This window comes from Canis lupus, chromosome 2, assembly GCF_003254725.2.
Source record: "Canis lupus dingo isolate Sandy chromosome 2, ASM325472v2, whole genome shotgun sequence".
In the NCBI taxonomy this organism is placed as follows: Eukaryota; Metazoa; Chordata; class Mammalia; order Carnivora; family Canidae; genus Canis; species Canis lupus.
The window spans coordinates 41,702,705-41,716,577 of NC_064244.1; the positions used below are offsets into that span (position 1 = coordinate 41,702,705).

A 13,873-nucleotide genomic window follows, 5' to 3' on the forward strand; every position below is an offset into this window, starting at 1 on the left:
GTTTTCTTTATGGAATTCCCTATTTATTTTTATTATAAGAAGCATGCTTATATTTTAAAATAAATATGCATATTAAAAATCAGTGGTAGGAATGCCTGCATGGCTCAGCGGTTAAGCATCTGCCTTTGGCTCATGGCGTGATCCTGTGGTCCTGGGATTGAGTCCCGCATTGGGCTTGTGCATGGAACCTGCTTCTCCCTCTGCCTGTGTCTCTGCCTCTCTCTCTGTGTCTCTCATGAATAAATAAATACAATCTTAAAAAAAAAATCAATGGTAATAGAAGGTTGATAAAGTAGTGAACATATTGGTGGCATATTTTCTGGTATTTTGAATGTATGTATAATGCACTTTGGGTGTTCCTAATAATAATGTTTACATACAACTTCGTGATATATAAAAGGCTTATAATCACCCAAATTTTTTATCATTTTAAGATTGTTTATGTGTGTGTATTTTATTTCTCTCTTTTGTGGCATTTAGGTTTCTAGTTTGGGACCTACTAGAAATAAAATTATAATGAATAGCTGGCTAAATAAACTCTATTTTTATGTTTTAAGTATTTCCTTAGAGTAGGTTTTTAAAAGTTTAATGTTAAAGGGTATGAACTCAAAACTTTCACCAATATATACCTTTCTATCAGCAGTATATAAGAATGCCAATTTCACTACACATTTTGTCAACATTTTGTATTATGTTATCTATTGCTGCCTAATAAATTACCTAAAACCTAGTTGCTCAAAATGATAAATATTACCTAATAGTTACTGGGGATTAGGAATTGGGGAACAGTTCAGCTGAGTGCTTTTGCTTGAGGGTCTCTCATGAGACTGCATACAAGGTACCAGCCACAGTTGTAGTCATCTGAAGGCTTCACTGTACCGCTCCTATGAGGATCCTTGGTTGTCCTTAGGAAGTGACAGCTGGCTTGCTTAGAGAATGAATGAGAAAGAGCAAGGAGGAAGCTATAAGTGGCTCTTATAAAACAGTCTCAGTCACTTCTGCCATATTGTATTCATCACTCAGCAAATTACTAAGTCTACCCCATACTCAGGATTACCTATGTCACTTGCTGGAACCAGTGCAAAATGAAAATGCAGAGTCCATTCTGGACTTAAAATTCATAAGAATTAAAGCATTAAATCAAGCTAAGGGCTCTTCTTATCTTGGGACCCTACGTGACTGCACAGGTTGCTCACCTATGAAGCCAGCCTTGCACACACTTAAGGGGAAAGAGAGGATATTTATTTGAAGAAAGGAAAGAATATGGAAGAACTTCGTGTATATATTTTAAAACCACCACAGCATCTTCGTTTTTTCCATTTATTTGATTATTAAGAGTTGAACTACTTTTGGAATGCTTAATAAATTTTTCTTTGTTAATTAAACATTGTTATTTACCACTTTATCTGATAGGATCTTAATGTTTTCGCAGTTTTTTCTTTAGAGCTTTCTATGTAGGAATTGTTTACATTTTATTTTCTGTGAATCTGTTTTATTTTATTTGGAGCCCATTATGACAGCTTGAACTCATGACTTTGAGATCAAGACATGAGGTGAGGTCAAAAGTTGGATACTCAACTGAGCCACTCAGGTGCCCCTTGAATCAGTTTATTTTATTTTACTTTTTATGTTATTAAAAATATTTAAATTCAATTTGCCAACATATAGTATAACACCCAGTGCTCATCCCATCATGTGCCCTCCTTAGTGCCCATCACCAAGTTAGAATCAGTTTATTTTAAAATGAGAAGAAAAACTAAAGTTATTAAAAATCTAATGTCAAGCTTAACAGACTTTTTTGGAAAAGGTGGATGATATGTATTGCTTCAGCCAGTGTTTTTTCTTGATAGTCCTTGTGTACTATGTTGCTTTTAGGCTTTTAAATCAAGTAAAAAAATACCATATTTTAAAAGAAATGAAAACATGTGCATGGTAAATTCAAATAATATGTATGCACAAAATGAATATTTGTACATGGAAATTTGTTGTAATGTTGTGGCAGAAGACTGAAAAGTATCAAAATGTCTATCATTCAAGACCTAGTTAAGTTATGGTACCCTTAGAATAATAATGGTAATAACTAAGTTATTGAAGCCTTAGCATTTGCTAAGTTACAAGTATTTTATATGTACTACCTTATTTAGGCCTAGAAATAGGAGAAAAGAAAGAATTCTTTTTTTTTTTCAAAGAATTCTTTTAGAGTAATGAGTTTATTTAATAAAAATAAAGTTTTGGGGGTCCCTGGCTGGCTCATTGAGTGGAGCATGCAACTTTTTTTTTTTTTTAAAGATTTATTTATTCACTTGAGAGAGAGCAAGCACACACATGCTAGTGTACAGTAGAGGGGAGAGGGGCAGAGGTGGAGGGGGAGAGAGAATCTCAGGCAGACTCCACGCTCAATGCAAGCCTGATGTAGGGCTTGATCTCATGACCCATGAGATCATAATCTGAGCCAGATTACAAATTGGACACGTAGCCAACTAAGCCACCCATGAGCCCCACGCATACAATTCTTGATCTCAGTGTCAAAAACTCGAGCCCCATGTTGGGTGTAGAGATTACTTAAATAAATAAATAAACTTAAAAAAAAACCATAAAATTGTCCTGTACTCTTTTCCCTTCACTTATTTAATTCTCCTCTTTAAAGTGAACTCTTTATAATTTTGTGTGATTTAGTGTAGAAATAGCTGGTGCACATGTATGCACTTTAATACTCTTCTTAGCAGATGGTAGCATACTAAGCTATTGTTATTCTTTTTTTTTTCAATAGTAAATATTGGAGATAATGCTTAATCTGGAACTATACCCCTTTTCTTTTTATGAATGCATGGTATCCCTTTGGATGGGTGGACTATAATTAGAGTTTTTCTACTATTAGACACTTAATTTTCAGTCTCTTGAGGCTATAAATAAAGGTGGCAGGGAATATTACTGTAAAGTCAACCTTCCCCTTTGTGGGGACATATCTGAATGGTAAATTCATACGTATGAGTTTATTGGGACAGAGAAGTTTTTAAATTTTATTTTCTTTTAAAAAGGATTTTATTTATTTATTTATGAGAGACACAGAAAGAGAGGCAGAGACATAGAGGGAGAAGCAGGCTTCCTGCAGGGAGCCCGATGTGGGACTCAATCCTAGGACCTGGGATCACAACCTGAGCTGAAGGCAGATGCTCAACCAGTGAGCCACCTAGACATACTGAGAAGTTTTTAAAGTTTAAAAGAGATTAAAATTGTGAAAGAGCCTGTTTCAGTTTATCCATTTGAGTGCCACTTTTCCCACACCATGGTTAACATGGCATTACTACAGTTCAGGAAAAATGTGTTAGTCTTCATTTGTCTTCATTTTTAAAATAATGTTGACTTTAAACAAATGTTTAAAAGCCATTTATATTTTTTATTAACCACTTGTTAATGTCTTTGGCCAATTTGTATGTGGGTGCTATTGGTGTTTACTATTGTTTTTGAAGAGCCCTTTATTGGATAGATTTTAGGGTTTTTTTTTTCCCCATCATTTATCATTTGCTTTTCAGCTTCTTCCGAGGAATAATTTAATTTTTTAGATACTTGAATGTATTAGTTTTTTACTTTAATAGATTTGTTTTCATATTTTGTTAGAAACAAATATATAATTTTCACATAACTAGAAAATAACATGAATTTTTCTTGTTAATAGGACCTGTGTAAGAGCTGTTGTTATATACGGAGGAACCCAGTTGGGGTATTCAATTCGACAAATAGTACAAGGCTGTAATATATTGTGCGCTACTCCTGGGAGACTGATGGATATCATAGGTAAAGAAAAGGTAGGCTCTATACAAGTAATACAATTATGGATTGATTAATAATTTTTTTGTATGGGACAGGAAAGAATGATGCAAAGAGAGATATATTTATTAGAGCATAATTTATGTTAGCCTCCATCAGATTCTTTGAATGCATTCTTTTTTTTTTTTTTTTTAAGATTTATTTATTTTAGAGCATGAGCATGGGATGGGAGGGGCAGAAGGAGAGGGAAAGACAGTCTTAAGTAGACTCCACGCTGGGCAAGGGGCTTCATCTCACAAACCTGAATCCATGAGCTGAGCAAAAACCAAGAGCTGGATGCTTAACCAACTGCACCACCCAGGAACCACTCTTTGAATGCATTCTAACATAATTCTTAAAATAATTCCAATAGGAGATAAATAGTATTTCCTATTTTTGTATTTGAAAAGACAATGATAAATAGTATTTCCTATTTTTGTATTTGAAAAGACAATGAGATTATATAATTTATTTGAAGTCCCTCAGGTACCTCTAGCAGTAGAGCTAGGATTAGAATCTGGATCTGACTCAGGTTGGTATCTTATACTCCACCATAGTAGGAAAAATGGAGTAAATGATTCTATATAGTTTCATATAAGTTGTGATATGTTTTCTTCCTGAAAGAAAGCCTGGTGGTATTAGCAGTTTTGTCTCCTGTTAAAGCCCGGGAATGATGTTAGCCAGGATTATTAAACTTCTGAGTCTTTAAAAAGACATTTTAGGCTTATGTACTTATTTTAGGTATTCATATACCTATTCATTAAATCAGTGCTTTAAGTCTACTTTGATGAACCTCATTTGCTTTTTTTTTAGGCTCTTCTCTAAAGAGATTACTCAAAACATGGTCTGTCTTCATAAAAGCACTTTTCTTAGAATACTTATTCAGACTATCCAGAGAAATTCACCTTGATTTTTCACTAGATAACTTTACATGGTTGTGCCAAATTCATTTGTTTTCCTTGAAAATGTCTGCTTCTCTTTCTAGTAATAAGTGTTCATGCACAAGTGACAGAAGTTTTTCATTTGTTCGTAAGTGATTAGAGAAATGGAGAATTTTTTTTTGAGAAATGGAGAATTTATGAAGAGTTTAAGTGTTAGAGCTTAATTTACCACTTAAAAGACATTTGAATATGTTATGCTGTTAGGAAATTTCAAGTCTGACTTTATCAGATAATATGATCTATTATCTATGTAGTCTAGTATGGTAGTCAGTAGCCACATGTGGCTATACAAATTTTAAAATGATATAAAAAATTGTTCTTTAGGCATACTAGCTATGGTTCAAGTACTTAATAGTTACATATGGCTAATGGCTAACATGTTAGTGAAGATCAAAGATCCATCAATACTGAGATTAAGAGTATGTTGTTATCTAAGCATAACGGTTCTCCTTTTATGCATTGATTTCTAATCTTCATGCCTATGAATAAATTAGTAGTTGGAATGGTTGAGAACATTGTAGTTTAATATATTGACTAGTATGCATTTTCTGCTCTAACTCTTGCAAATATTCTTAAAGATTGGTCTCAGACAAGTCAAATACTTAGTTTTGGATGAAGCTGATCGCATGCTGGATATGGGTTTTGGGCCAGAAATGAAGAAGTTAATTTCCTGCCCTGGAATGCCATCAAAGGAACAACGTCAAACCCTTATGTTTAGTGCAACTTTTCCAGAAGAAATTCAAAGGTGACATTTTTTTCTTCTTAAAAATAATTGTTTTGTATATAAATGGTTTAGTGAAAGGAAAAGCAATTCAAATATATTATTTTTAAGAGTTTTTTTTACTTTAAGATTTTAACATAGTTTTAAAAAGTGGATGTATTCCTAAAATATGTACTATATTTTTCATTGTTTTTTGCCTTTATCTCTGGCTGTCCGTTAGTGTCACATTTTATTAAAATGTGTATGTGTGTGTGATTACACAGCACCTACCTAGGATTTAATTAGTGCTTACTAAATGAAGTTATTTTTATATTTATGCCTTCTCTTCAAAATCATAGGGCTTGGGAGAATTGGGCCTTTTTTAGAAAATTCATGTACCAATTGTTGACATGTATTGAGTATCTTACTATATATACTCTATGGCTTGGTGAATTCTCAGATTAGGATGACACACCCTTTCTAGAATTGTGACTCTTCTTCCTGCTTGCTGCTCCCTTGGCCACAAGGTGCCTCAAGTGACCAGACAGCAGCTTGAGCTTGTAATTCACTAATACTCCTGCCTTTGACTCTGACAGAACTTTTCTCTCTTGGGGAACCACGACCTCCATACTTCCATACCTATAGCTTAGTGGGGAACAGATTTCTTATGTGAGTCACTGGGAGGGATGGTAAGGGGGCCACTCTTGCTTGCACCCCTTGGCTCTCAGACCAAATGCATGATATAAAGATTTCTGATTGAAAGTCACTGTGCCTTGTTGAATGATGTGCTGTCCTTGTAAAGAAACACTAAGTTGGCCTTTGAGCTGTTCTTTAAGAGTATATTCCACTTTCTGTGAGGCTGACAGCTTCTGGGTGTTGTGATATGATACGACCTATAAACCAACCTTATGGTTATGGGCATGCTCAGTTATCTCTTTTGCTGTAAACTGCCTCCTTGTCTGATACAGTGTTACATGGGATCAATACTTCTCAAGTCATCAGATAGTGGGGGCTGGCTATTGATTTGGTTTACTTAAGGGATGTTATAAAAAGTCTTTTTGTAATATTAAAAAGCTGTTTTTTGGAGGAGAAAGTCTAAATTATAAGGAAGAATTATCAGGACTTTTTGTTTTTAGTAGCACATAAAATAATAGCTTATATTAAATGATGTCTTAAATTTGAAAAGTGTTATCTACATTTCCATCATCATATTTGACAATTAATAGTGGGTAGATAATTACCTATCTAAATAGCAGGTAATATTCTGCTGCCTGTCTGTTTTTTGATTTGCCCTGAAATAGGAAAGTATTTGGATATTGGCCAAAGTGACTAATGTGTGCTCTCATCACTAATATTTGTTGAGGGTTTTTTATGAGCCATATTTGATTATAAGTCCTGGGGATATATGATAAACAGAATAGAGGACCTGAGCTGAGGACTCCTCACTTGCTTTACTCTCTGCTTTTAAATGTTACAGGCTGCCCATTATCGTATTGAAAGTACACTTTTGTCATTGTGCATATTGACTAAATCTTTGCAGCATCCATTTCTTCGGCTTATGTTTCTTTCTGTAACTGTCTGAAATTTATTACTTGTGTCCCTAATCTCTCTCCTGAGTGCCAGACTTAAGAATTTAACTCTTTAAGAGTATTTTCTTAGAAGAATTACTAGTAACTAATGTTCATTGTGTCTAAAGTAGAAGCTATTCTTTGGTACCCTCTTTCCTATCCAGTTTTCCTTATTGGCAGCATGGTCTTTCTAAGCCAAAATCCTTTGAATCGTATTGATTCCTTCCTCACATTGCTTTAACTTTCTGCCCTTCAAAAATAGTCATTTTGGTAGTTACCTCTAAAATATTTCAAAACTGTTCATTTCTCCTCTGTTTCCCACCTTAATTTAAGTCCTTTTAGGTTTTCCTTTGCTCATATTAGTAGCTTTCTAACCTGTCTCCCTTGACTCTAATCTCAATTTTGTGTTAGTAATTCCAAAATAAAGTCTAGGATTTTTAGACATTTATTCAATATAAACCTTACCGTGTTTTCACATCTCCACAGACTAACCAGCTTTCAAACTCTAAACGTGATGTAATCTGCTTCATCTGCTACTTTATTACTTGGAATCATATATTTCTTGTTGGCTAATCAGGCCAAATTCTGTCCCTCCTCATTATCTGTTCTTGTTTCTTCTTTCTTTCTGCTTAGAATGCTTTTCCCTGATCACCACCATTCTACATTCTTGCTTGCTGTTGCTCAGATCCAGGTTCATACTTTGAAGATTCTTCTAAATATACCTCATCTCATCCATCTCCTGCCCTTATATTTGTGAAACTATTTTAAACACTGAACATTTTTGGGAATATAGTATGTGTTCAGTAGATGTTAATTATTAAAACTAAAGTATTGAATATATTAAATATTAAAATGTTTAATATGATTATGCAAATATTAAAACGTTAAACACTTTAAAATACAGTAATTATTTTTATATAACTGTTTATCCTGTTGATGCAAGCATCTCAGTGGCAGAGACCATCATATCCATCTTTGTCCTTGCAGTACCTTACGCCATATGTGCCTGCCACAGATACTCACTGAATGGTTTATCAAATGAAAAGGATGATGTATAATAAAGAATTGCAGATGATTTTGAGATTTGTGCTTGAGAAGGTGCTTGACTCTAGAAGGAGGGATGTCAAAAAGAAGCTTTTCTTTTTCTTTTATTGTAAGAGCAGATGCGAAAGAAGCAGCAGTGATTTATTAAAATTCTGGAAATGATGAGTTTGAACTATTTTTATGATATTTTAGGAGACAGCTAGAAAGTAAGGAACTGCTAAATGGGAGAGAAGAGGAGTGATGATAGATTTAGATCTCCTCCTTATTCTCAGAAAGCTAAACTATTTGATTGGCTGTTCCCTTTCTCCCTTTCCTATGTTTCTAGATGATCTAAAGCAGACCTTAATTGTTTGCTGTCAGTGAATCACGTGTGTGTCTACATGCTGATACCCTTAACCTTTTGAGTGAGCATCAGCCCAAGGACCCTTCACCTCCTGTCTGACTTTTTTGCTCAGTTATGCTCTATAAATATTATCATTTTTTATATGTGTCATGACACAAAAAGCACTGACCTAGGATTGGTTTGCTCATAATTGTTCAAAGTATAGTAATTTAACAAATAATATTATAAGAAAATAAGCTCTTAGCAGTAATATACGTAGAAGCATTTGTGAAGAACAGAATTTTTGCTCTAGGCTTGCATTTTAGTTTTTTAACAAAAATTCTTGTTTGTTGTAGCCTGATACTTAAGCATACTTTTATTATAACGTACACATTTTATATAGTTTTGCATGACTACCACATCGACTTGAAATGACTGTATCCATAATTTGATGCAAACTTTTTCACTAACAGTTATTGAATATTTTATAAAATCTTAACATTTTATACTGATCTTTGGAATTAGTACTTGGATGACATAAGTTACTTTCTTATTATAATTGTTACAATCTAATATTGAAGTAACACTTGCAGAAATTCAGTATTAATGGAAGAAGATAAGTTAAGGAATAATCTTTTGTCTTTGAAGGTTGGCTGGGGAGTTTTTAAAGTCGAATTATTTGTTTGTTGCTGTTGGACAAGTGGGTGGAGCATGTAGAGATGTTCAGCAGACCATTCTCCAAGTTGGCCAGTACTCAAAAAGAGAAAAACTTGTCGAAATTCTACGAAGCATAGGTATCTTACATTGATATAATTATTTTTTGTTATGGTTTTGATTTTTTAAAAATGACAATTTAAAAAAATTACTCTAAAATTGTTTGGTATGAGGTTTTGCATAACTGTTTTCATTGCTCTTTCTCTAAAGCTCTCTTTATAAAAGGTTTTATGATTCAATTTCCTGTGTAAATTATGTAGCAGTATAGTCTTTTCTTCATAAAGATTAAAAATAGAAAGTATCTGAGACTTAAACAGTATTTGGCTAAAAACTATTCCATAAGAAATACATATTTTTTGATTTAAGAAATAAAAAAGCCACTAATATATCTTTATATCAAACTGTATTTACTCCAACACAAGTGAATTCTTTGTTTTTATTTCCCAGTTTTTGCTTCCTAAGGCTTCCCATAATCATAGATTCAATGAATTTTAGAGCTGAAGGGAACTTTAAAGATGTAGTTGTGTTTCTTCACAATACCCATGAGAAATTTCTCTCCCCCCGACCCCCCCAAAAACCACAATTTTTAGAGGAAGTCCTATTTCTTTGTTTGATTGAGATAGACTTAGTTTGTGCCTGGAAATAAAACTTTTTAATATCACCATTTTATTTTTATTTTTTTAAAAGATTTTATTCATTTATTCATGAGAGACACAGAGAGAGAGGCAGAGACACAGGCAGAGGGAGAAGCAGGCTCCATTCAGGGAGCCTGATGCAGGACTGGATCCTGGGACTCCAGGATCACGCCCTGGGCCAAAGGCAGGCGCTAGACCACTGAGCCACCCAGGGATCCCCCTAATATTACCATTTTAATACCTTCTTACTACATCACAGACTAAGTAAGTGTACTTATATGCTGTACATTCCTTCGCCCCTCTTTCATTATAGTAATTGTTTCAATTTTTTAAAAAAATATTTATTTATTCATGAGAGAGAGAGAGAGAGAGAGAGAGGGGCAGAGACACAGGCAGAGGGAGAAGCAGGCTCCATGCAGGGAGCCTGACATGGGACTCAATACAGAGTCTCCAGGATCACACCCCAGGCTGAAGGCAGCGCTAAACCACTGGGCCACCAGAGCTGCCCGTAATTGTTTCAATTTGGATGTTGCTGTTGGTATGGAAGAATAAGGGAAGGCCGGAAACTATATAATTTCTGACAATGAGAGGGAAAAAGAGGAAGTTGATTTAGAAAGCACTTTTAAAGGCGTCTAGCCTTTAGGTTTTGCTGAGCCTTTTTTTTTTTTAAAGCCAAACATCTTGAGTTTGAGGAATATTACTGGTTTTCTTCATCTCATGTTTCGTAATATACCCAACAGGGCATATAAAATTAAAATGATAACTTCTATTGGCTACGTACTGTTCTGATCATTTTACATGTGCTAACTCATTTAATTCTCAAAACAGCCTTCTGAGGTAGGTTTTGTTACTACATTTTAACATTGATGACACAAATACAGAGAGGTCAAATAACTTGCCCAGTAGTAAATTGAAATTCCGTATGTGGAATGAGCAATATGTAGTTTTGCTGGAGTTAAAGCACATTTCTAATATAATAACCTTAAGATTATTTTATTTGTGAATTGTGAAATAAAGATAATTTTAAGAATAATCCCAATGATAATTTTTCAGAAGTGCAGTTTTGCCTTTGAGAAACCTTTGAGGTCATTGTATGAGCATTATCGCTATATTCTGTATTATTTAAACTGTTAAATGTTTTGTAGTTTAGAGTTCATTGTTCTTGTAGTTTATATATATATGTATATATTTAAAAATCTGCATAGAATTCAGTACATCCCCAAATTTTACATATTTTTTCTACTCTTTAAGTTAAATCTGCTAGCCAGTCCCCTGCACCTTTAAATTGTATAGGTATCATTATTTTATAATAGTATAACCAACTGCCTTTTTAATAATTTAATTTTATTTGAACATTTATCAGAGATTTAATAGAACTAGTAAGATGTTACAGCCAGTTCGAAGAATTCAGAGAACCAAGTGTATGTGGGGGCTATTAGGAAGGCTCAAATAAATTCACACTTAAATATAAAATTGATAAATATCCACAAAGCAATATTCAGCTGCTTTTGAGGGGAAAACTTTATCAGTATTTTTATTCATAAGAATCATTGGCATTGCTATCAGTTGCAATAGAGGTATAACAGAAAAAAGACAGTAAAAGATGTATAACCATGAAACGTGCTAGAGAGTAATCTTTTTTGCTTGTTTCAAAGTTTTTTACAGTTTTTCCTGATGACATATATCCTCTCATGATCACAACAATCTTAGAGATTATTCTTGATCACAAGAAAGATTGTTTCATTATGTTGGGCTTATTTGCATGGATGCAGCAAGACTGTTAATTAACAATATAGGCCTCTTTGAGTTTGTCTTGCAAATCTAGAGCCACACACTATTGCATAATTATTAAGATTACACACTTCTTTTTGGAAGTTTGCTTAAGAAATCTGACATTGACCTTTTAAAAGCCTCTATTATTTGCTTAGATAGGAAAGTGAGTCTGGGAAACTCAGTCAAATTATATCTGTAGTACATAGAAATTTGAATGAACTCCTGTTTTCTAAAGGTCCCCCTGTGATATTTCATGTAATTCTTGTTCCATTGCACCTGTTAGCAATATGCCTTCATGATTCTGTCTGCTTCTGAACTAGTCTAGAAATTCTGCTTGTCCAGTGATAGGATCTGAAAGTTATTAAAGTCATGTCAACATAGAACCTTCTATCCAAGACTATTCTTTTGAAATATAGGTAGTTTGAAGTGCCTGATACAGTTTTTATTTTCTCCACAAGGCCTGGAGTCTATCCTTTGTGAAGATACAAACTGTGCTATCTAGTTTATAGCACAGCCTTTCGGAAAACACCAAAAGAAAACAAAAACCGTGTATAGTTGACAGACTTAGTGATCATGGTTAATTTATTACTGATAATTGTTAAACATGGAAGATTTGATGAGGGTTCATAATAAAAATAATGCTACTTATAAGGAAATGTGGTTGCTTGTCTGGCATGTAAAATAAAGGTAATACGTTATTTTGGAATATTTAGCATACCAAAGAAATTTTAGAAGAAATGTCTCTAATGATGATTAAGCTTGTTTTCAAAGAAGTATATGAATGTCATATTTGATTTATAAAAATGGGTAGGCCTGATTTTTCATACCAAAAATATCCGGTAAATATTTGACACAAAAAGTGTCAAATAGAATCTGGTTATGTGTATGTTTACAAAATGCTATGATTAAGTCTGGGATATATCCCCATTTGAGAACCACTAGCCTAGAATGTGCTAGATTCAAATGAAGAAAGAAGTATAGTCATAACCAAATATAAATGTCTTAAGTAATAAGTGAAATGATGACTAGCGACATTATGTTGTTATATTAGACACTGTACTTCTAGGCCTCTGGTGAATATAGAAAAACTTTACTTATTTTATAAGTGTTTTACTCAGTTTCTCCTGAAGGTACAAACATAATATATATATTAAGGGAATTTATACACCTCCAGGGATTTCCCATGAAGTATACATTTTGAAAGTATTACCATAAAGTATATATCTTACCTATACCTTTTAACTAAGGGAAAGCTTAGTATCTCTTTGATTTGATATCTCTTACTATGCAACTTTAAAATAGTAACGCATCAGACAAGCCTAGTTATTTTTAGCCTCTCTTTTATAAGGTGAGATAACAAAACTTTGTGCTCCTCCTGAGGTTCTCTGAGAAGTCTCAAAGGTAGTTTGGGTGTATTTCTTTTTCTGAATTTATTTATTTATTTATTAAAAAAATTTTTTTAAAAAAAATTTTTATTTATTTATGATAGTCACAGAGAGAGAGAGAGAGGCGCAGAGACCAGGCAGAGGGAGAAGCAGGCTCCATGCACCGGGAGCCCGATGTGGGATTCGATCCCGGGTCTCCAGGATCACGCACTGGGCCAAAGGCAGGCACCAAACCGCTGCGCCACCCAGGGATCCCATCTTTTTCTGAATTTATGAGTGTACTCTTAGAAAGGCAAAATTTGAGTTGTCAAAGGAGAATTAAATACTTGATTAGTGTAGGATCATTGGTGCCTGAGAAACAATACTTGGTTACCAATTTAATTGAAGTGACAATAAAATATTTAAAAGTAAATATAGGGGCAGCCCGGTGGCTCAGCGGTTTAGCGCTGCCTTCAGCCCAGGGCAGGATCCTGGAGACCTGGGATCGAGTTCCAAGTTCCGTGTCGGGCTCTCTGCATGGAGCCTGCTTCTCCCTCTGCCTGTGTCCCTGCCTCTCTGTCTCTCTCATGAATAAATAAATAAAATCTTAAAAAAAAAAAAAAAGTAAATATAGAAGGCAACATGACTGTAAAGAACTGTAGCTCTTTCATAAATATGGGACCTTTGCTCTTTTTTCCTTTAAATAATCAAAAACATAATAAAGTCAGAACAGTCTCTGCTGTATAAACTGATTAGAAGGAAAAGAAAGAATAACCTTTCATATTATAAGTATTAATCATCAATAGTAAATCAAGAAGTAGTTACTTCCCAGTTGATTGAATTTTGCTAAGTTTTTAATATACTTCATAGCTCTCTTTAAAAGACTCACATAGTATAAATCAACACAAATAAAACTCATTTTCCAGATTTTGTCCTTTACTGTGCTTTTTAAAATTTTCTGGAGTAAGCTGTCAATTCAGTTTAAGACAAAATGAGCCTTCTCCA

The 13,873-nt window shown here is 33.9% G+C and overlaps 1 protein-coding gene across 4 annotated transcripts in view; it reads left to right on the top strand.

The window, feature by feature from the left end:
* DDX4 (DEAD-box helicase 4) overlaps nt 1–13,873 on the top strand; it is an 83,144-nt gene that overhangs the window by 62,000 nt on the left and 7,271 nt on the right. For all 4 annotated transcript variants that reach the window (XM_025448173.3, XM_025448174.3, XM_025448177.3 and 1 more), the window contains 3 exons: nt 3,677–3,806; nt 5,327–5,493; nt 9,031–9,176. In XM_025448173.3, the coding sequence (XP_025303958.1) occupies nt 3,677–3,806; nt 5,327–5,493; nt 9,031–9,176 (443 nt within the window). The remainder of the gene's footprint in view (nt 1–3,676; nt 3,807–5,326; nt 5,494–9,030; nt 9,177–13,873) is intronic.